At 44.0% G+C, this 21,974-nt stretch overlaps 1 protein-coding gene across 1 annotated transcript in view; it reads right to left on the reverse strand.

Moving 5' to 3' along the window:
- Positions 1 to 21,974, reverse strand: part of LOC124788475 — a 768,283-nt gene that overhangs the window by 31,762 nt on the left and 714,547 nt on the right. Inside the window, exon 4 of the mRNA XM_047255746.1 lies at positions 3,283 to 3,502. Coding sequence (XP_047111702.1) covers positions 3,283 to 3,502 — 220 coding nt within the window. The remainder of the gene's footprint in view (positions 1 to 3,282; positions 3,503 to 21,974) is intronic.

Here is a 21,974-nt window from a genome sequence, read left to right on the forward strand (position 1 = left end):
CCTACGCGGTCGCAGATCAGTCTGAGCCTCTGATTCACACCCTCCACTCGGCTCTGTACCAGAGGTCCGCAATCGGTCCTGTCGACTATGCTGCAAATGGTCAGCTCCGCTTTCATCTTGCAAGCAAGACTGGCAGCCTTTACCACTTCTGTCAGCCTCTCGAATCCAGAGAGAATCTCTTCTGATCCAATGTGACACACATCATTGGTACCGACGTGAGGCACCACCTGCAGTTGGCTGCACCCTGTGCTCTTCATGGCATCCGGAAGGACTCTGTCCACATCTGGACTGACTCCATCTGGTATGCACACGGATTGCACATTGGTTTTCTTACCCTTCTTGTCAGCCAATTCCATAAGGGGCCCCATAACGCGTCTAACGTTGGAGCTCCCAACTACCAATAATCCCAGCCTCGGTAATTGCCTAGATCTTGCAGACTGAGTGGTTTCCTCTGAAACAGGGCATGCGACGGCATCTGACTCAGCAGTAGTGTCAGCCACAGGGAGCACCTGGAACCTGTTTGTCAGACATACCGGGGAGGCCGTATGTGCGGCCGCCTGGGAAGTCTTTTGCCGCCTGCTTCGCCACGGGGCGACTAACCACTCGACCACAGGTTAAGCGTCAGCCTCAGTGCGGGAAGTAACTGGGTTGGCCGCCGGTGAGGACCGATCGGAGGACTCTGACGTGCAGGACGTCCGTTGGATCCCCACTGCTAGCCCTCAACAGAGGTGTCCATCCACTGCAACCTCAAACTGTGTTACCGAAGCTATCACAGCCTTAAGCTGAGAGCGAAGTGTCACCAACTAGACTCGCATCCGCACACAACAATCGCAATCCCTGTCCATACTAAAGACCGTGGATAACTAAACTATGCAGATACACGGACTATCGGCATGTGCTGTGCAACTCTATTGTAGACGCTGACAGAAACGCACGAACTGTGTCTATTAATACCCAGATATTCGAAAACCTAACTACCGAAGCGCTCAGGCGAAACTAAATAATTTGCTCCTGATTAGGAACTTGTAATATGTCACAAATTCGGTTTACTTTCCGACGCAAACGAAAACGACACAACTGTGGTTATTATGTATTAAATTTACACTATTAGAGCACACAGGTGATGCTATAATATTCGCTCCTGGTTAGGAACTCGTAAATGACACAAAAGCGGTTACTTCCCTGTTGCTGCGTCTGTCTCGGTCGGCTACTGCTGCCTGACTCATTCACCACTTTGAAGAGTAAAGCAGCATTCAATAAAAGTCACTTGGCCAGAGATAAAAACTGAAGTCGCCTCTTATATATGTTTCCACTGCCTCTGAAACAGCCAAAAATAGTGTAGAAAGGAAAAGTCGTAACCGGATGAGGAAAAATTCTGATAAAGAAATGTAGCCTCCGTCAGACTCAGTAGTATGGTGTTTCTCTTCTCTGTGTTAGAAACTGCTTGGAAATCGAGGAATCATTCTGCATTCAACAGACTCCAGCTCTCACTAAGTAACATTTCCAACCTACACTAACGCACAGTATTTTTTTAGACAGTTACTTATATGAGTATGCTGACACGCTATTAAGACTTTATATAGGGTGAAGTAATTGATTCACTCTTGCAAGTTCTGTGCCTTTAACCCCTGGTTATTCTTCCTGGAATAAGATCTACAGATCCGTGTTAATGTATTCATTTGTGCTTTAAATACCCGTTTCTGAATCTAATGTTGCATGTGACTGCTGTCCCACATTCTCCACCTCCATGCTTTCGCAGAATCGAAGTCAAAAGCTCAGAAGCAACAACTACGGCACAGTACCATGTTCCCTTCAACGAAGGCATTTCCACACTTCATGTGATGGATAACGACGCATAATTAACCTCAGACACTTTTTATACATTTCACAAAAAGCATTCGTCCAACCTATAAATCAACATTTTCAAATGTAAGCTGCGCACAGGGTTTACCCCTTAAAACAAATTTTCAGCAGTTTCCGCCAATCATTGCACATCTACTGAATAAGCGCACCCTACATTGCTCTGTCTACACAGAGCTACACTTCTGGGGAGTAGAACACGTTGAAATAGTGCAAATTCGCCAATTACTTATACGTCACGTGCACGGAAACTGCAACCATTTTGCACTGGGACGTTTCGTTTAGCTCCATCATTTCGTTAGGCATCCAGGGATATCACCGACACCTTATTTAATGTGGGTAACACGTGTGACCGTGGTTCTGGTGCCAGTCGGTGTCTGCGCCATACACCAGTGAATAAGAAAGCACTTGTTGTTTGCTGCCGACGCGATTTATATAGCTTTATGCAGTATGAACGACTATAGAAAGAGTAAAGTATCTTTGTGGCTGGCTCTGAGCACTATGGAACTTAACAGCTGTGGTCATCAGTCCCCTAGAACCACTTAAACCTAACTAACCTAAGGACATCACACACATCCATGCCCGAGGCAGGATTCGAACCTGCGACCGTAGCAGTCGCGCGGTTCCGGACTGCGCGCCTAGAACCGCTGTAGAAAGTGTTGCTAGCGTGCAGCTATCAGTGATTAACGAGGCTATCCATGTACCTGCAAGTCGGTCAACATTGCGATCACAGAGAAATCGCGAAACAACTTTGATAGATTCACTGTTAGACTCGCTGAAATGTTAAACTTATATTGATCTAAGTATACCTGCGGAGCGCTCCATTATCTGTTCCGCGTCTCTTTCTGAACATACAGAAACTTTTTCACGACAGGCCGGATCAGTTCGATAGTATTCAGCATCTCTGGAGGAGGAGATGACCCTGTTCTAACAACAATTAAAACAGCAGCTCCGTATCCCTTGACAGAATACTGGCTGTTCCTCGATTCTCACAAGGTCGGGCATTGTGTGACGATCGCTGACGCAGACCGTTAGGATATCAATATAGCCACCGAGCTTCACCACACTCGTCGCTGTAACAGCACTTCTCTCTGTTGCATCCAGAAGCTTTTGGTCAAGCAGCGCCACTGCCTAAGGTGCAATACCAGTCTGTTTGCTCCCACCAAATATTACGTGGACGCCACCAGGACGCCGTTATTACTACCAATATAGTTACAGAACTGCTTTCGAATGGGCATATTCTCAGGCTTGACGTGTACATGTATTCTGTTGATTAGTACGCTGTTCTGAATTTGTTAAGTCAGTTTACACTGAAGAGTATTTTGTGCTGTTCTATTTTGGGCTGTTGCCATAAAATGTGTTACGGACACTACAGCAACACGTTTCTTAGAAATACAGATAGGAGTGTTGATGCAAACTCACCCCTGATGAGGAGGTTGTAACGCACAGTGCGAGGCGGGTGCGTGGACACCTGGCACTCGTAGTCGCCCTGGTCCGCAGGTCGGGAGTCCTTGACGGTGAGCCTCCAGTTGTCCGGGTACTGAAAGCTGACGGCGTACCGCTCGTCCCCAGAGTACGTCTGCCGGCCCACCGTCAGCAGCTGCAGTTCCTCAGACCCAGGACGCCGGCGCACCCACGACACCTGTGGAGAGATCAATCGTAACTGAAGATGTATACGGCAGGAACCATAACTACCAGTGGCAGGTGGGGTATACACAACTGGCATACGTCTAAAGATCCACAGCGAGTACTTATATCCTGTCAGGGTCACGCTGCTGCTGTACGTATGAGAGCTGAAAGAAACCCAAACGTCTGGTGACAAATGTCTAGCAGTATCAGAATGTGAAAACCATTCTTAGCTTATCTAAGAAAACAGACGTTAAATTATGGTTAATGGGGCGAAATCTCTGTTGAGTTTCGGTGCACACCGTCCATCGGATTATCACGTGGTCCAGTTACATTCACGCGACCACTGCGTATGTTCGACACCAACATCCGAAAACACAGACGGCTGGTGGCAGCACTAGCACTGGTGGGTTTATAAAGCGTGTCGGAAATCAGGGGGAAGGGGGTGGAAAAAGTGCAGTAGTTCTCGTAATGCGGAAACCAAGCCATTTATCTCACGTCCAGAAGAATATGATCACTGGATTTCGGGCCAAGGTCACTGGAAGTTTCGAAGCGGCTAAGTCTGTAAACAGGTCGCGTGCCCCCGTCGCTGCAGTATACCGTGCATGCAAATTGCGCTATGCAAAACCGGGAATGAGGCAAGTATTGTGCACCAGGGGCCATACACGACAGTGGTGAACGGCTGCTGCGGACATGTGTACAGGTGAATAGGCATACAACAGTTGAGTGACTGACCACCCAGATGAACTGTAGTGTTTCCTCAACGGCTGTTCATTAAACAATGCTGCGTATGGGACTCGGTGGCAGACACCTGGTCCATCTACCGACGTTGATTACTCTTCGTGCTCAGGAAGGCTGGAATTTGCACGCCAATACCGCAGCTGAACGTCCACTGGGAGGAGAGAGGTGACCTCTTCAGATGAAGCGCTTTCTATGCTCCATAGAACAGTTGGAGCAAATGGCGTTTGGCATATAACCCGAGAAACACCCTGCAAGAATCTTCGGTAGGGTCCAGGCCGATGGTGGGAGTGTTGTGGTCTAATATTTCTGTGGCATTACTGGGTATCAACGCAAGTAAGCATATACCCTTCGGTACGATTTCCACTCCCACATGCAAATTACGTTTCGGCAGCACAGTGGTGTCCACCAGCGGAACAATGCAACGTTTCTCATAGCTCGTAATGTACGTGCATGTTTCGAAGAACACCGGGATACTTTACTGTATTCCATGGGCTATTGGACCATCAAACTCCCCGGATCCAAACCTAATCGAGAATCTTGGGGACCACTTCGATCGGGCTGTTGACGCCACGAATCCTCCATCGATAAAACTAGCGCAGCTAGTCACCTACGTCTGTTCCTTCCTGAACCTCACTGATTCTCTTTGAGCACGTCTTGCGCTGCAAAATGTGATTATTGAGGTTTCTGACGGGTGGTCAAACTTCTGTGACTGGGCAATGTGCATGTGAAATATATACCTCCAGGTTCAATGGTCTTTGCACTGAGAACCGGATTAAGTCGATATCCTGTTTCGCGATCACTTATACCGTGCTTGCAAGTGCGACGACTCTAAGAAGGAATTGTGTTACGGTTTTCGGCAGTGAAACATGCAACTCTGGAATACTGAATTCAGTACTTCGACATTTCCTCTGTCACGTCAGTACCATGTCTGAGAAAATGGTTAGGTAATTTTACTGGTATTAAATCTGACGAAAATACTGTATCTGCGAATTTGTCATCGTATCTGTGGCCAAAATTTTAATTTCAAATTCATTGAATGTTTTTCCCATTTCCGTAGGTAATCCATAAGCCTGAATATAGTTTAAGAACGTTATTCCCTACAGCGACACGTCATGTTCCACCGAGAAGAGCAACTAAAACTTCCTTCATTATACAACCAGTTTCGGTCACAGACCATCACCATGTATCATTAAATATTTACAACAGCGTAGGGGGCAATATAAATTCAGAGACATCAAACAATGAAGAGCCGATGATTCGTCCTGACAAACAGTGGGTTTTGTAGTATTTGACCCAATTTATTTTATATCATTTTGTATCCTGTTGTGCGGCACTGGCCGCCGAACGAACCGATGTTAGGGTAAGTGATCGTGAAATAGGAATCCGCTCATCAGAGTAAAAACAACTGGATAATTTGCTTTGAAAAATAAAAACATAAACCATTCCAAGTGTGGCTAAGAATTAAATTTAGTTGAATTGAATCTTACTATTGAAATAATCATAGAGTTTGACTAGTGGTGCAGTATCAGTTTATGGGTCCTCATCATATTGTTCTCATATTACAAAGTTAATTGGTATATTATCGTTACTACGGAAATCGTATAAATTTCTATAAATGGGAGTATAAACAGTGTAATTGTATTATTATTTATTTTGATTTGTGTTATTTATATGTCAGTTAAGTCAGAAACCTTCCATTTCGAACTTTAGTTCAGTGCTTCCTGCAGTAACAACTCAGCACTGAGTCACGCAATGATCGTGACGGTAACATTATTATGAGTGGGGTACAATTTTGCTTTCTGTAATTACTGGTTTGTGCATTAATGGTAACTACTGCACTGTATTTGTGTGTATTCAAAGGGAGTCTTAATGAAAGCCACTTCCACAACTAATGTTCAATTTTCTTGAACATAATATTTCAAATTAATGTGCCTAATTGGGCTGGCGACCGTTCGATTTTTCATTCGTATACGAACCTTACTACTTTCGCTATCCCCAAAGTAAAAGCCTGTTTAGTTTTTGTATTAATTACAATATATTTAACATTCCTGCCCGATATCTTCATCCATTAGACACACTAACTAAAAATCCTCCCTGAGGTTAACATTAGTTTGTGTCAGAGCAAGTGAGGGTTATACGTGGCTCTTCCCGAGATAGAACTTAATTTTCGGTAGTTAGGGAAGAGTGACGTATAAAGAAGCTAGTGGTACAAACGGTGGTCAGATTGATACTATTTCCTCGGCTGGTTTACAGAAGGCGATCGATACAATTGTGCAACAGAGTAGGACCTCATGGAATAATACTCCGATTCAGTAACTGGTGTCAGGACTTACTTAAAGATGGAGCACAACATCGGAAGTCACATTAAATTTGGGTTTGCTCCAGCGCGTGCTGTACGGCCTTTATTGCCCAGAAATTTGCTGTGAAAAATAGGAAAACCTGCAGAAGACCAGTTCATGGAATAGGAACTGACAGATGACCTATAACGTAATTATGCGCATAAATTAGCAAAAACATCCGTAACAGTTTCATTATGTGGTTGGTAGTTAATTAAATATCTCGAAGTTTGCGCACTCGTTCAGCGAATGACAGACTTTAATTGAAAGAATCATAAGCGAACATTCCTTGTCACTCAGGGGCGAAAAATACAATAAAAAATGTGTTATAGCGCTATACAGTTACTTGGACTTTGTGATGTAACTAACCCTTACTGTTTAAATTTCTCTACTTATCTACTATTTCAGATGGCAAGTTCTGTAAAAGCAATGCAGTTGGCTTTTCTCGTTTGTTGTTCGCTATACAGTTCGATGACCGGTTTGATACTGATCTCCACGTTTATCCTGTAAAAGTCTCTTCATATCTACATATGGAAAACCTACAAACTTCAATTTGAACCTGCCTACTGTAGTGAAGCCTCAATTACCCTCTAAAACTTTGACAACTAGCACTTCTCTTCATTATCATTTATCTATAACTTTGCAGCTCTAGTGTCTCTTTCGATACCGGTAGAATGACACTGCTGTGGTTCCGCATAACTGGTAGGTATCTTCCCGTAAAGACAGCATTTGATTTCACACAGTGGCAATTCGATGATCTCTCAGGAACTACACTACGCAACATTTAAAGGATTACCTTTTCGAAATCTTAACTGTTGTGACTCATAATCTTGAATCTTGACACGGTCGTGCATACAACCCTTCTCTATTATATAGAAAAAGCTGCGGTGTCACCCTCGAGCTCAACGAAGCTTGAAGCAGCAAGGTGTCGACAAATGAGAGAAAGAGGCCAGAGCTCAGAAGTTTATGTGACGTACAGTTAGTTAAATGTGTCAGAACTTTCACCACGGTTCTGCCCAACGCCACCGTAGAATTGTCGGACAGCTCCATTTACTCAAATTTCACACGTTCTTTTGACGCTTCTACGGTGGAGGTCAGAACTGCGACGCCGAGAGTAGAATTTAGCTGTACTTCATATGAGTGGCCGAGGTAAATACTCCGGACACACACCTGCTCAGAATCGATACGAAAAGGCCTCAGGGAGTAGCATAAAGGACGTTACTGATACCCCTTTCCTTGCGATGTTGATTCCCATCTTGGCAGGTCCCCGGACTCACACACGCTACGTGGACTTTCGCGCGCCGGAGATCATCGCCTTCTGTGTGTCGTGTGTGTGACGTCGTTTTGTGTTTTTAGTGTCCGCCGTCACGATTCTAAGTTCACTTGTGCCGTCGGATTCATCAGTGTTCTGTGCGCCATGTCACCGTGTTTTCAGCGTCGTTATCGTCGAGTGTGAACGGCTCCGTGTTTTTTGTGTATCTGTGACCACTATTTTTTGCCTGTCACTGTGTTCATTTTAGTTCTCCATTATTGTACTGTTATTGTCAAAACTATGGCTGAAGAGCGGCGTAGCATGCCGCTGCCAGCCTACCTGATTGTTCAGGTGTTAAAATAACAATATAGAGAAAAAAAAACAAAAAAAACTCAGCCAGCCAGTATAACCTTGCGTACGTCTCTGGACACATCGCCTCGCCTTTGACAGCTTATTTACTTTCTTGTTCAGTGTACGAGTGGACGCGGGTGTTAGGTTTTCGTGTGACTCCGTTGCTTCGATCTTGTCGTTGTACGTTCTGTCCTTCGTTCGTCGTGTCCGTCCTCTCCTGTTTTGTTGTTTTCGCGGGCCGCTCCGCGGGTCCCACCGCGCTTTCCGTCACTTCAACCTCGCGACCGTTCCGGTCGCCGTTACAAGTCACTCCTCCCGCCTCTCTCTCTCTCCATCTTCTCCTGCTGCCTGTCCTTCATTCCCTCCTGCCCCCTCTCTCTGCTCATCACTTTCTCCCGCCTTTCTACTTTCATCTTCTCCCCACCCTTCTCGTTCCATATCGTCCCTTCCGCTTGATTTGTCCTTTTTCTCTCACCCCTCTGTCCACTTATTGTATCCCTCTCTCTTTGACATTGAGCGTTGTTAATTGTCAAGGTAAATTCAGATGTTGTAGTAGTATTCATCTCTTAGTACTTTCGTATTATGTTTCTTTGTGCATCGATTCCTTCTGGCTAGTCCATTAAATTTTACCCTGCTCTTCATCACTTCTAAATTGTGATCTAAGTCTGTATTTGGCCATGGGTATGCTTTGCCATCCAGTATTTGATTTTGGAATCTCTGCCTGACCATGATGTAATCTAATCGAGGTATTCCCGTATTTCCAGACCTTTGCCAAGTGTATCCCCTTGTGATTCCTGAATAGTATTTCAATCAGTCTTTCTCCTCCCCCATTCCTAGCATCAAGCCAATAATCTCCCGTAATCCTTTTTTCTACTCTGCTTTACAACAGCTTTCCAGTCCCCCAAGACTGAAGCGCCAAAGCAATTGGTATCGGCGTGGATATTCAAATAATGAGATATGTAAACAGGCAGAATACTGCGCTGCGGTCGGCAACGCCCTCTATAAGACCACAAGTGTCTGACGCAGTTGTTGAATCGGTTACTGCTGCTACAACGGCACATTATCAAGATTTAAGTAAGTTGATACGTTACAATCGGCGCACGAGCGACACGACACAGCATCCCCGAGGTAGTGATGACGCAGACATTTTCCCGTAAGACCATTTCATGAGTGTAATGCAAATATCAGGAATCCGCTAAAACAGCACATCCTCGACATCGCTGCGGCCGGAAAAAGACCTTGCAAGAACGGGACCAACGGCGACTGAAGGGAATCGTTCAAAGTGACAGAAGTGCAACCCTCTCGCAAGTTGCTGCAGATTTCAGTGCTGAGCCATCAACAAGTGTCAGCATGCGAAACATTCAATGAAACATCATCTATATGAGGTTTCGCAGCCAAAGCCCCACTCGCATAACCTTGATGTCTGCATGACACAGAGCTTTACGCCTCGCCTGGGCCCGTCAACACCGACATAGGATCGTTGATGACTGGAAACATGTTGCCTGCTCGGACGAGTCTCGTTTGAAATAGTATCGAGCGGATAGCGGATGGACGTGTACGGGAATGGAGACAACCTCATGAATCCATGGGCCCTGCATGTAGCCGGAGACTGTTCAAGTTGGTGGAAGCTCTGTAATAGTGTAGGACGTGTGCAGTTTCATTGATATCGGACTCCTGATATGTCAGGATACGACTCTGACAGTTGACACGAACGTAAGCATCTGTCTGACCACCTGTACCATTCATGGGCATTGTGCTCTCCGAAGCACTTGGGCAATTCCAGCAGGACAATGCAACACCCAAAACGCCCAGAATTTCTACAGACTGGCTCCAGGAACACTCTTCTGAGTTTAAACACATCCGCTGGCCACCAAACTCCCCAGACATGAACATTACTGAGCATATCTTGGATGCCCTGCAATGTTCTGGTCAGAAGGGATCTCCACTACCTCGCGGACTTACGGATTTCTGAACAGCCCTGCAGGATTAATGGTGACAGTTCCCTGCAACACTGCTTAAGACATTAGTCGATTCCATGCCACGTCGAGATGGGCATTTCAGCGTCTTCGCGGGGAGCCCTACACGTTATTACGCAGGTGCACCAGTTTCTTTGTCTCTTCAGTGTATTTTCATCTCCCTTTACGTACTGAGTTACCCTTTGAATATCTATCCATCCTCAGCTTGTGAAGCCGGTATATGTACCTGAACTGTCATCGTCGGTGAATGCTTGCTGTCGATTCTGATTGAGACACCTTATTACTGAACTGTTCACTGTAACACTCTCCCTGCCATCTCGTCCTGTTCAGAACGAATCTTATTCCCGTTGCACCATTTTCTGCCACTGTTCATACTACCCTGTCCTCATCTGACCACATACCCGTGTCTTCGTCCCACCGTCGGTACAGAGAAGGTACGTGAGAAAACACCATGGGTAACAGAGGAAATACCTTAATTTATCGATGAAGGAAGGAATTACAATTAATTATGTTAAACGAGACACAGGAATACACCAAAACAAGTCAGTTATAAACCTAATAATAGGAAAATGCAGGGAAGTTAAGGATAAATGGCAGCACGAAAAAAGTGAAGAATTTCTTTATTCATTTCTTCACATTTTTCATGCAGCCATTTCGCCTTAGCTTAACTACACATCCTTATTATTACATACCTAAGGACTGACCCTGCATATGGGAAAGTCAACCTAGATACAGGAAAGGTCGGTAACATTAAGTGTGTAATGAGAATCCGAATGTCAAATACAGAGGAGAGAGCAGATAGGTTGAAAGAATACATTGATGACCTCTAAGAGGTGGAAGAAATGTTGAATGACGTGAGGGAAGATGAAACAGTATAGACGAGATAGGGCATCAAATATTATGTTCAGAATTTAAAAGAGTTCTGAAAGAATCAAATAAGGCAGAACAGATAGATAATATTTCTCCAGAATTTCTAAAATCATTGGGGGAAGAGGCAACAAAACGACTAGTCACTTTAGTGTGGAGAAAGTATGAGTCTCACTTTCGGAAAAACATCATCCACAAAATTCTGAAAACTGAAAGAGCTACAAGTCTGAGATTTATCGCCCAGTCAGCTTAACGGCTCATGCAACCATGTTTCTGCCAAGAATAATATAGAGAAAAATGGGAAACAGAATTGAGGATGTGTTAAATGACTAACAGTTTGGCTTCGGGAAGGTGAAGGCGCCAGAGAGGCAGGGTAAAGATTAATGAAGACATGTTAATGGGATTTGTCGAAATAAAAAAGAGCGTTAGATAATTTAAAATGGGGGAAGGTGATCGACATTCATAGAAATGTAGCACGAAGCTATAGGGGAAAAGGTGTATATGTACAAGACTCAAGAGGGAATAATAAGTTTGGATGACCAAGTACGAAATGCTCGGGTTAGAAAGGGCTTAAGACAGGGATGTAGTCTTTCGTATCTACTTTTCAATCTGTACATCGGATAGGCGACGATGTAAATAAAGAAATGTTCAAGAGTGGGATTAAAACTCAGGGCGACAGGATACTAAAGATAAGATTCGCTGATGACGTAGCTATCCTCAGTGAAAGTAAAAGCAAATAAAGGATCCGGCTGAATGGAATGAACTGTGTAATGAGTACAGAAAACGGACTGAGTGTAAATCAAAGAAAGACGAAAGTAATGAGAAGTATCATAAATGAAAACAGCAAGAAACTTAACATTAAGATTGACGGTCATGAAATAGATGAAGTTAGGGAGTTCTGCTACCTAGGCAGCAAAATAACCAATGACTGACAGAGTATGGAGAACATAACAAACAGACTGGCACTGGCAAAAGGGTATTCCTAGCCACGAGAAGTATACTAGCATCAATCATAGGCCTTAATCTGAGGTTGAAACTTCTAAGAATCTACGTTCGGAGCAAAGCATTGTATGATAGTGAAATATGGACTGTCGGAAAGCCGGAAAAGACAAGATTCAAATCATTTGAGATGTCATGGTACAGAAGACTTGAAAATTATGTGGACCGATAAGGTAACGAATAAGGACGTAAGGAGGTTCCCCGCAGAAGAAGCGAGGGGAAAAAATGTATGGAAAACACTGGCAGGAGAAAGGGTGAGGATGGCAGGACATCATTTAAAGTATCACGTAAGGTGGCCGGTGTGGCCGAGCAATTCTACGCGCTTCAATCTGGAACCGCGCGACCGCTACGGTCGGAGGCTCGAAGCCTGTCTCGGGAATGGGTGTTTGTGATGTCCTTAGGTTAGTTAGGTTTACGTAGTTCTACGTTCTAGGGGACTGATGACCTGAGATGTTAAATCCCATAGTGCTCAGAGCCATTTGAACCAAAGTATCACGTAATAATTTCCATGGTACTAAAGGGATCCGTAGACGGTAAAAATTGTGGAGGAAGACAGAAATTGTACCACATCTTGAAAATAACAGCAGACAGGTTGCAACTGTTACTACCTCCTAGGTGGAGAGGTTAGCATAGGAGAGGTAGTTGTGGCGGGCGCATCAAACCAGTCACAAGACAGATGAAATAATAAAAAAAAAAATATTCTAATACGAAGTTGATAGGCCATAAATGGAACTGTGCTGCTTTCTAACAGTGTTTTACCATTATATATATATATATATATATATATATATATATATATATACAGGGTGTTTAAAAAATGACCGGTATATTTGAAATGGCAATAAGAACTAAACGAGCAGCGATAGAAATACACCGTTTGTTGCAATATGCTTGGGACAACAGTACATTTTCAGGCGGACAAACTTTCGAAATTACAGTAGTTACAATTTTCAACAACAGATGGCGCTGCAAGTGATGTGTAAGATATAGAAGACAACGCGGTCTGTGGGTGCGCCATTCTGTACGTCGTCTTTCTGCAGTAAGCGTGTGCTGTTCACAACGTGCAAGTGTGCTGTAGACAACATGGTTTATTCCTTAGAACAGAGGATTTTTCTGGTGTTGGAATTCCACCGCCTAGAACACAGTGTTGTTGCAAAAAGACGAAGTTTTCAACGGAGGTTTAATGTAACCAGAGGACCGAAAAATTTCAACGGACTGGGAACGTGACGGATGAACGTGCTGGAAAGGTAGGGCGACCGCGTACGGCAACCACAGAGGGCAATGCGCAGCTAGTGCAGCAGGTGATCCAACAGCGGCCTCGGGTTTCCGTTCGCCGTGTTGCAGCTGCGGTCCAAATGACGCCAACGTCCACGTATCGTCTCATGCGCCAGAGTTTACACCTCTATCCATACAACATTCAAACGCGGCAACCCCTCAGCGTCGCTACCATTGCTGCACGAGAGACATTCGCTAACGATATAGTGCACAGGATTGATGACGGCGATATGCATGTGGGCAGCATTTGGTTTACTGACGAAGCTTATTTTTACCTGGACGGCTTCGTCAATAAACAGAACTGGCGCATATGGGGAACCAAAAAGCCCCATGTTGCAGTCCCATCGTCCCTGCATCCTCAAAAAGTACTGGTCTGGGCCGCCATTTTTTCCAAAGGAATCATTGGCCCATTTTTCAGATCCGAAACGATTACTGCATCACGCTATCTGGACATTCTTCGTGAATTTGTGGCGGTTCAAACTGCCTTAGACGACACTGCGAACACCTCGTGGTTTATGCAAGATGGTGCCCGGCCACATCGCACGGCCGACGTCTTTAATTTCCTGAATGAATATTTCGATGATCGTGTGATTGCTTTGGGCTATCCGAAACATACAGGAGGCGGCGTGGATAGGCCTCCCTATTCGCCAGACATGAACCCCTGTGACTTCTTTCTGTGGGGACACTTGAAAGACCAGGTGTACCGCCAGAATCCAGAAACAATTGAACAGCTGAAGCAGTACATCTCATCTGCATGTGAAGCCATTCCGCCAGACACGTTGTCAAAGGTTTCGGGTAATTTCATTCAGAGACTACGCCATATTATTGGTACGCATGGTGGATATGTGGAAAATATCGTACTATAGAGTTTCCCAGACCGCAGCGCCATCTGTTGTTGAAAATTGTAACTACTGTAATTTCGAAAGTTTGTCTGCCTGAAAATGTACTGTTGTCCCAAGCATATTGCAACAAACGGTGTATTACTATCGCTGCTCGTTTAGTTTTTATTGCCGTTTCAAATATACCGGTCATTTTTGAAACACCCTGTATATACATGTATATATATATATATAGAGAGAGAGAGTGAGAGAGAGATAGAAAGAAAAATGGAAAACACAATTGAGGAAGTGTTAAATGACTAACAGTTAGGCTTCGGGAAGGTGATAGCGCCAGAGAGGCAATTCAGATGTTGCAGTTTATAATGGAGACAAGGGTAAAGAATAATGAAGACATGATAATGGGATTTTTGGACCTAAAAAAGAACATTCGATAATTTAAAATGGTGCAAGGTGATCGACATTCATAGAAATGTAGCACGAAGCTATAGGGGAAAAGGTGAATATGTACAAGACTCAAGAGTGATTAATAAGTGTGGATGACCAAGTACGAAATGCCCGAGTTACAAAGGATATATAATTTGAAGTAAAGCGGTGGAGTATTTCTTGAAAATTTTGGTAACAATGTCCCCTGTAATTTATACACATTAAAATATCCGTCTCAATATTCATCAGAGTCTAGTGTATAAATTTTGAAGTATACTGTCGAAAAATTTCGCGATTTTTGATAATACGAACATTTACATCTTTAGTCGTACAGACATGCTGACACGGTAGCTTAGGACATGGATCATATGGTTTCTTTGGAGTCTTAAGAGCGCCAAAGAAAATAAGAACGTGCGGCTCGCCGCCTTCATTTCATTTGGTTTCGGAAGAGTAACCTACGCTTTGCCGCATGTTATAACGTTCACACTGTATGTTCGTATTGAACTGTGGCCAAAAACACGAGCTTTCTCTCTCCAGTGTGAGACATCTTGTAGGTCAATTGAGAGCAGACGTGTGGAAGGGCGCGTATGCCGGCGAATGCTGCCGTGACACGCGGCGCCCCGATACGCAATGCGCCACAAGCGTAGCTGGCCGGCTTCCCGCGGGCAGCGACGCTGGACTGGGGACTGGGGACTGGGGACTTGGTCCGCGGCCAGGGGGGGCCTCGGCAAAGCCCGCCGCTGCCAGGCAGGTCGCGCTAATTTATGCCCCGCTGCTGCTGCTGACGCTCCAGCCGCCGAAAAACTGTGTGTTTCACAGCTAAAGGCAGTACAGCTGACACGGTGATTGTACATAACTCTTGAGACTATTCAACAAGTCACATCTTGGACAATTCAACAAGTCACTGTCTTCAAAACCTAGAACATTCCCATTAAAATCGATGTGCCCACTTTATCTTAACACGACAGGCTCATCACATTCACTTATTACCTTCACTTTCATTTTTATCCATTTCGCACGATAAAGTACACTGAAGAGCCAAAGAAACCGGCACACCTGCCTTCTATCGTGTAGGGACCCCGCGAGCACGCAGAAGTGAAGCAAAACCACGTGCCATGGACTCGACTAATGTCTGAAGTAGTGCATCCTTCCAGGGCTGGCCATAAATCCGTAAGAGTACCAGGGAGTGAAGATCTCTTCTGAACAGCACGTTGCAAGACATTCCAGATATGCTCAATAATGTTCATGTCTGGGGAGTTTGGTGGCCAGTTGAAGTGTTTAAACCCAGAAGAGGGTTCCTGGAGTGTGGTGTGCGAAGTGTAAGACCTTCAGTACACACACCATCAGATTATTTGACCTGTCGCTCTAATGAAGTAGGCGAGTGTCAGCAATATGTCTCGTGGCCTTATAGTAGCGTGTTTATCTTCTGCCGTTAGGTCAGACGATAGAAATGCCACTTGGACGCGTAGGGTAGCAGATTGACGGTGACCAACTTTAAACAGAACTTGATTAATTTTGTCTGCAGCTCGTGGTCATGCGGTAGCGTTCTCGCTTCCCGCGCCCGGGTTCCCGCGTTATTTCCCAGCGGGGTTAGGGATTTTCTCTGCCTAGTGATGACTGGGTGTTGTGTGATGTCCTTAAGTTAGTTAGGTTTAAGTAGTTCTAAGTTCTAGGGGACTGATGACCATAGATGTTAAGTCCCATAGTGCTCAGAGCCATTTGAACCATTTTGATTAATTTTCACACACATTTATTACATTAATAACAAGCATAAAAATTACTTAACTTGGTTCTGGAAGCTATCTACAATTGACAATCTGAAGTTCCTTTGGTATTGGTACGTTAATCTTATTCTCACACATATCTCTGATACTTGACAAAAGTGTCTAAACATTTATCTTCATGGTTATGTACCGGAATATGGTAATCTTATTGGGTGCAGACTGAAACTTGACCATAGACTGGTACAGACAAATGTAGAACTCGTTCAGACTATTGCAGACATATTCAGACTGGCTAATCTGAGGTCTGTACACTCGTTATAATACCTCGCGCGTTCAGGTATCACTGCGCGAGTGTGATCCGCGAGCAGAAAAGGCTCTACGTTAGCAGCAATCTCATTGGCTGCGTTACATATTAATACGCGGATCTGTGGAAGCAGAATTTGGTCCGTCTCTAAGGCAGAGCCATCTCGTAGTGCGGAGACGGACGAGCGCTGCACCTGCGCTGTTGTGCTTAGCGGGGCGCGCTCTAGTGGGAAAGTTGTGTACGCGCTGACTACGCGGAACAATGTACACAACATAGAGCCACTCTGTAGCAATTCTGGACGTGTGGGGTGTCGTATTGTCCAGATGGTATAGGCCAAGTCCGCCGGAGTGCTCAATGAAGAGGAATGGATGCCGGTGGTTAGACAGGTTTCTTACATATGTGTCACCTGACAGAGTCGTATCTAGATGTATCAGGGATCCGATATCACTCCAACTGCACACGCCCCACACCATTACAGAGCCATCACCAGCTCGAACAGTCCCCTGTTGACATTCAGGATCCATGGATTCACGAGGTTGTCTCCATACCCGTACATGTCCTTCCGCTCGATACAGTTTTAAACGTGACGCATCTTACCAGGCAACATGTTTCCAGTCATCAACAGCCCAACGTCGCTGTTGACAGGCCCAGGCTAGTCGTAAAGCTTTGTGCCGTGCAGTCATCAGTTCTACACGAGTGAGCCTTTGGCTCCGAAAGCCCATGTCGATGATATTTCATTGATGGTTCGCACGCTGGCACTCGTTGACGGCCCAGCATTAAAATCTACAACAATTTGCGGAAGAGTTGCACTTCCGTCACGTTGAACGATCGTGTTCAGTCGATGTTGGTACCGTTCTTGCAGGATCTTTCTCCGGACACAGCGATGTCGGAGATGTGATGTTTCATCGAATTGCTGATATTGGCAGTACACTATTGAAATGTTCGTACGGGAAAATCTCCATCGCAACCTCGGAGTTGCTGTGTCCTGTCGCTCGTGCTCCGACTATAACACAACGTTCATATTCACTTAAACGTTGATAACCTGCTATTCTAGCAGCAGTAACCAATCTAATAACTGCGTCATGCACTTATTGTCTCATACTGTATAGGCTTTGCCGACCGCAGCGCCATATTCTGCCGGTTCACATATCTCCTTATCTGAATACGCAAACCTACACCAGTTTCTTTGACGCGTCAGTGTATCTTATTGCATTAAATTGTTTTAAGTTTTATCTATGACAGTCTGTGCACAAGAAGGCAAATGTAGTGTGACTGTTTGTGTACAAGGAGACAAATGCTAGTGTGATGCGCAGAGGCAAGGCGTAGTGGAATCCGTAAGCCACTAGCTGGTAGCGTTGTTTACCGGCAGGCTCGTCAAGACTGTGCACGAAGATTGTTTGGCGTAGATTTCCATGATAGTTTGAGTGTGGAAGCCACTGTAGTGTTCATTATAAATGACATGAAGCAAACAAGTATTCCGCTGTGAAACTTGAGGGACAGTTTTTCGAGACTATAAATTTTTCTTGGGAGAAGAACAAACAGTGGCCGAATGTTGCCCTCACCCCAGTGTTGCCAGGTATCGGGGTGTGTCACTCTGAGAGCAAGTTTTACGCCAGTGTAATGCGTGAATAAAAATGAACTGCTCATGTTATTTAAAAAAAAATATTGACCCATTTCGGACGCAGCCCATCTTCAGAATGCCTGCCAAATAAAATAGTCATAAGCACAAAAGTAAATTACGAAAGTCAACGAAAGGAAAGATACCGAAGGTATTAGAAGAAGTATTAAAACAGTCACACCAAATAGAACTAAATGGCTCTGAGCACTATGGGACTTAACATCTGACGTCATCAGTCCCCTAGAACTTAGAACTACTTAAACCTAACTAACCTAAGGACATCACACACATCCATGCCCGAGGCAGGATTCGAACCTGCGGCCGTAGCGGTCGCGCGGTTCCAGACTGTAGCGCCTAGAGCCGCTCGGTCACTCCGGCCGGCTGTGACGTGCCTATCTGGATACAGTGGCGATCCTAACGTCCTGAGAAATAAATGAACAACTTGATAATATGATATTATTGAATATTTGTATAGAAGTAGTAATAAAAGACTATAAGTAAAATTAAATACCAAATGCGGAGAAGTGGACGCAATACTACATTAATGTAGGTATTGTTCAACTGCTACTATTTGGGAAGGGGAACAAAGAATACTAGGAGAAAGAAAGCAAAGAAAGGGGGGGGGGGGGGGGGACGGCAGCCTATACGGGGCGTAACGAAACAATCATCAAACGAAATTCATACGAAGAATCAAAAGATGTAAAGCAACAAAAACATCGCAAGTGCAAATGACATTAACTCCCTAGTGGTCTCGTAAGGAAAGGTAAATGTAAAGGCTGGGAAGAAGCATCTTTATTACGTAAATGGTGCCACTATACCCACCGAATATTTAATACACCACTGTGTTTTCTAGTAATCTAAAACTCTGGAAGTAGTCCATGAATTTATAAGTGATACTGAACATCGTTATATATTGCAAGCTGCCCTGGTGGAAGGTGATTTAATATTTAATATTTCATATTTAATTGGATATACGTGGTGGCTATAATTAGAGTTCCATTTTAAAAGACCATGAAAGGAGAACCACTGCTCAGAATGGCGTCCAAATTGAATGGAATTGTGTGGAAGGAGACGAAACGTTACAGAAAGAAAAATAAATTACGAAGATTTCCTCCCAAGATGAAGCTGCAAGCATTATTACGTAAATGGATGTAGCTGCAAATGACGGCTATAGTGTGAGTTGCGCATTAAACTATCCGTAATGTCCAGTGGGCATGACCACACACGTTTGGCATTCAACAGATGCTTCGTTTTAGTTTGGTAAGTCCATCCACCACGGCACGTTCGTACCACAATGCACTGGAAAAATGGTTTTTAATTGCGCTGAGGCCATAAACTATGTTAAAAGATGAAATTGGCTTTTTAATGTCTCGACACTAGCATAAAGTCTGCTCAGTGTGCTGTTTACCGTTTTCTGCCACAACTTGAAATCGAGACACAACGGGTTTCGCAACAGATTGGAGTAACTCAGGGATGACGTACAGATTGCGTTATGCAATGCGTGCCTTCATTGCAGCTACGTTTGTAATCGGAACACTGAACACAACATGTATCAGATAACCGTAGAGAAACAAGCCACACAGGTGATCTGGACGGCCAGTACGTAGGGAAAAGACGGCTGATGACCCATCGTTTCTCAAATCCCTCTTCAGTACCAGCTTTACTGGCTGTGCTATGTGCGAAGGAGCGCCATCTTGAATAATCACCATGGAAGCTGCTCCATGGTGTCTTAACAGACGTCCTACCATCCTACCCCTTTTTGTTATCAGTGTTTACCGTACATTCCCTTCTGCAGAGAACCTCATTTTTTACCCTGTCATGCCACCTAATGTACAACATTCGTCTCTAGCACCACATGTCAAATGCTTCAATTCTTTTCTGTTCCATTTTCCCACTCCATGTTTCACTGCCTCAAAATGATGTGCTCAAAACATACATTCTCATAAAACTCTTCCTTAAATTAAATCTTACGTTCGATACGGGTGGACTTCTCTTGCCTGGCAATACCCGTTTTGGCAGTGTTAGTCTGCTTTTTAAATCCTCCTTGCTCGGTCCGTTATTGGTGATTTTGCTGCCTAGGCAGCAGAATTCCTTAACTTCATCTGCTTTGTGACCATCAGTCCCGATACTAGGTTTCTCGTTGCTCTCATTTCTACTACTTTATCTTTTTCCGATTTACTCTCAATCTGTATCGTGTTGTCATTCGACTTAACATTCCATTCAGCAGTGGCAGTCAGTTTTCCTCACTTTCACTGAGGACAGAAATTTCATCAGCGAATTCCATCATTTATATCCTTTAACCTTGAATTTCAATCCCATTCATGAACTTTTATTTCCATCCTTGCTTCTCCGATATATAGAATGAAGAGTAGGATCGAAAGACTACATTCTTGTATTACGCCCTTTCTAATCCGAGCACTTCTTTCTTGGTCTTCCGCTATTATTATTTCTTCTTTGGTTTTGTACATACTGTACACTCCCCTTTACCCATTGCTTACCCCCATTTTCCTCAGAATTTCGAACATCTGGCACCATTTGACATTGTCTTACGCTTTGTGAAAGTCGACAAATCCTTTGAACGTGTTTTGATTTTTCTTTAGTCTTGCTTTCAGTATCGACCACAAAGTCGGAATAGCTTCTCTGTTGCATTCGCCTTTCCTAAAGCCAAACCGATCGTCATCTAACACATCCTCAATTTTCTTTTCCTTTCTTATTTATATTATCTTTGTCAGCAACTCTGATGCATGAGCTATTAAGGTGATTGTGTGATAATTCTCGCACTTGTCGGCTCTTACAATCTTCGGAATTTCATGGATGATGTTCTCCGGAATCTAAGTTGCTATATTGCCAGACTCATACAGTCCAAACAACAAAGGGAATAGTTATTTTATCCTACTTCCCAATGATTTTAGAAATCCTGTTGGAAGGTTGTCTATCCCGTTTGTCTTCCAATGGACTTTTAAATTCTGGTTCTAATACTCGATCCATTATCTGTTCTACATGATTACTGTTTCTTCTTCTCTCACACCATTAGACAAGTATTTCACCTCATAGAGGCCTTCAGTACACCCTTTCCACCTCTCCGCCCTCTGCTCTGCACTCTTTACGTCACCACCCTTCCTCTTAATTTCACCGAATTTTAATTAGAGTTTCCTTCATGTTTAGTCAGTCCTTTACCTCTTCGATCTCTTCACATTTCTCATACAGCCATTTTGCCTTAGCTTCTCTGCACTTCCTATTTACTTCATTCGTAAGTGACTTGTATTTATGTGTTCCTCAAGTTCCCTGGTGTAGGGTTTACGTTGGCAGCCCTGCAGCCAAGCGACTAGCGCGAGGTTTGGTGTTCTCGTAAAGATAAGTTATTATAGATTATAAAACACATAGATTAGTACTGATTACGTGGTAAATAAGTGTATTAGTGTGCCGTTTAAGTGTACCATTAAAGGTTTCATTTCTCTTTACGTAATATAGCAGAAAACGCGAAAAGACCGTACAGTCGTATTTTCTGTTTACGTTCTGCTGCAGCAAATCTATAGAATTTCGTTTAGTTGTTCCTTGCTCTCTCCAGCAATTTAACTTAGCGTACCTCTTCATTATTTAACTAGCATTTCCGGAAAGTAGCGTAAAGTTTAACTTGTTGTTTCAGAAACTTTGCACTTTTGTTTTTGTTTACACACAGTTGCGTATAGGCCAAATTTGTGTAACCATATTTTCGTGTTTATCTGTAATTTAACTGACTTATTCTTAATAAATTATTACGTTTATCATGAGTGAAAAGTGCTT

The sequence above is a fragment of the Schistocerca piceifrons genome, chromosome 3, assembly GCF_021461385.2.
Source record: "Schistocerca piceifrons isolate TAMUIC-IGC-003096 chromosome 3, iqSchPice1.1, whole genome shotgun sequence".
NCBI lineage: Eukaryota > Metazoa > Arthropoda > Insecta > Orthoptera > Acrididae > Schistocerca > Schistocerca piceifrons.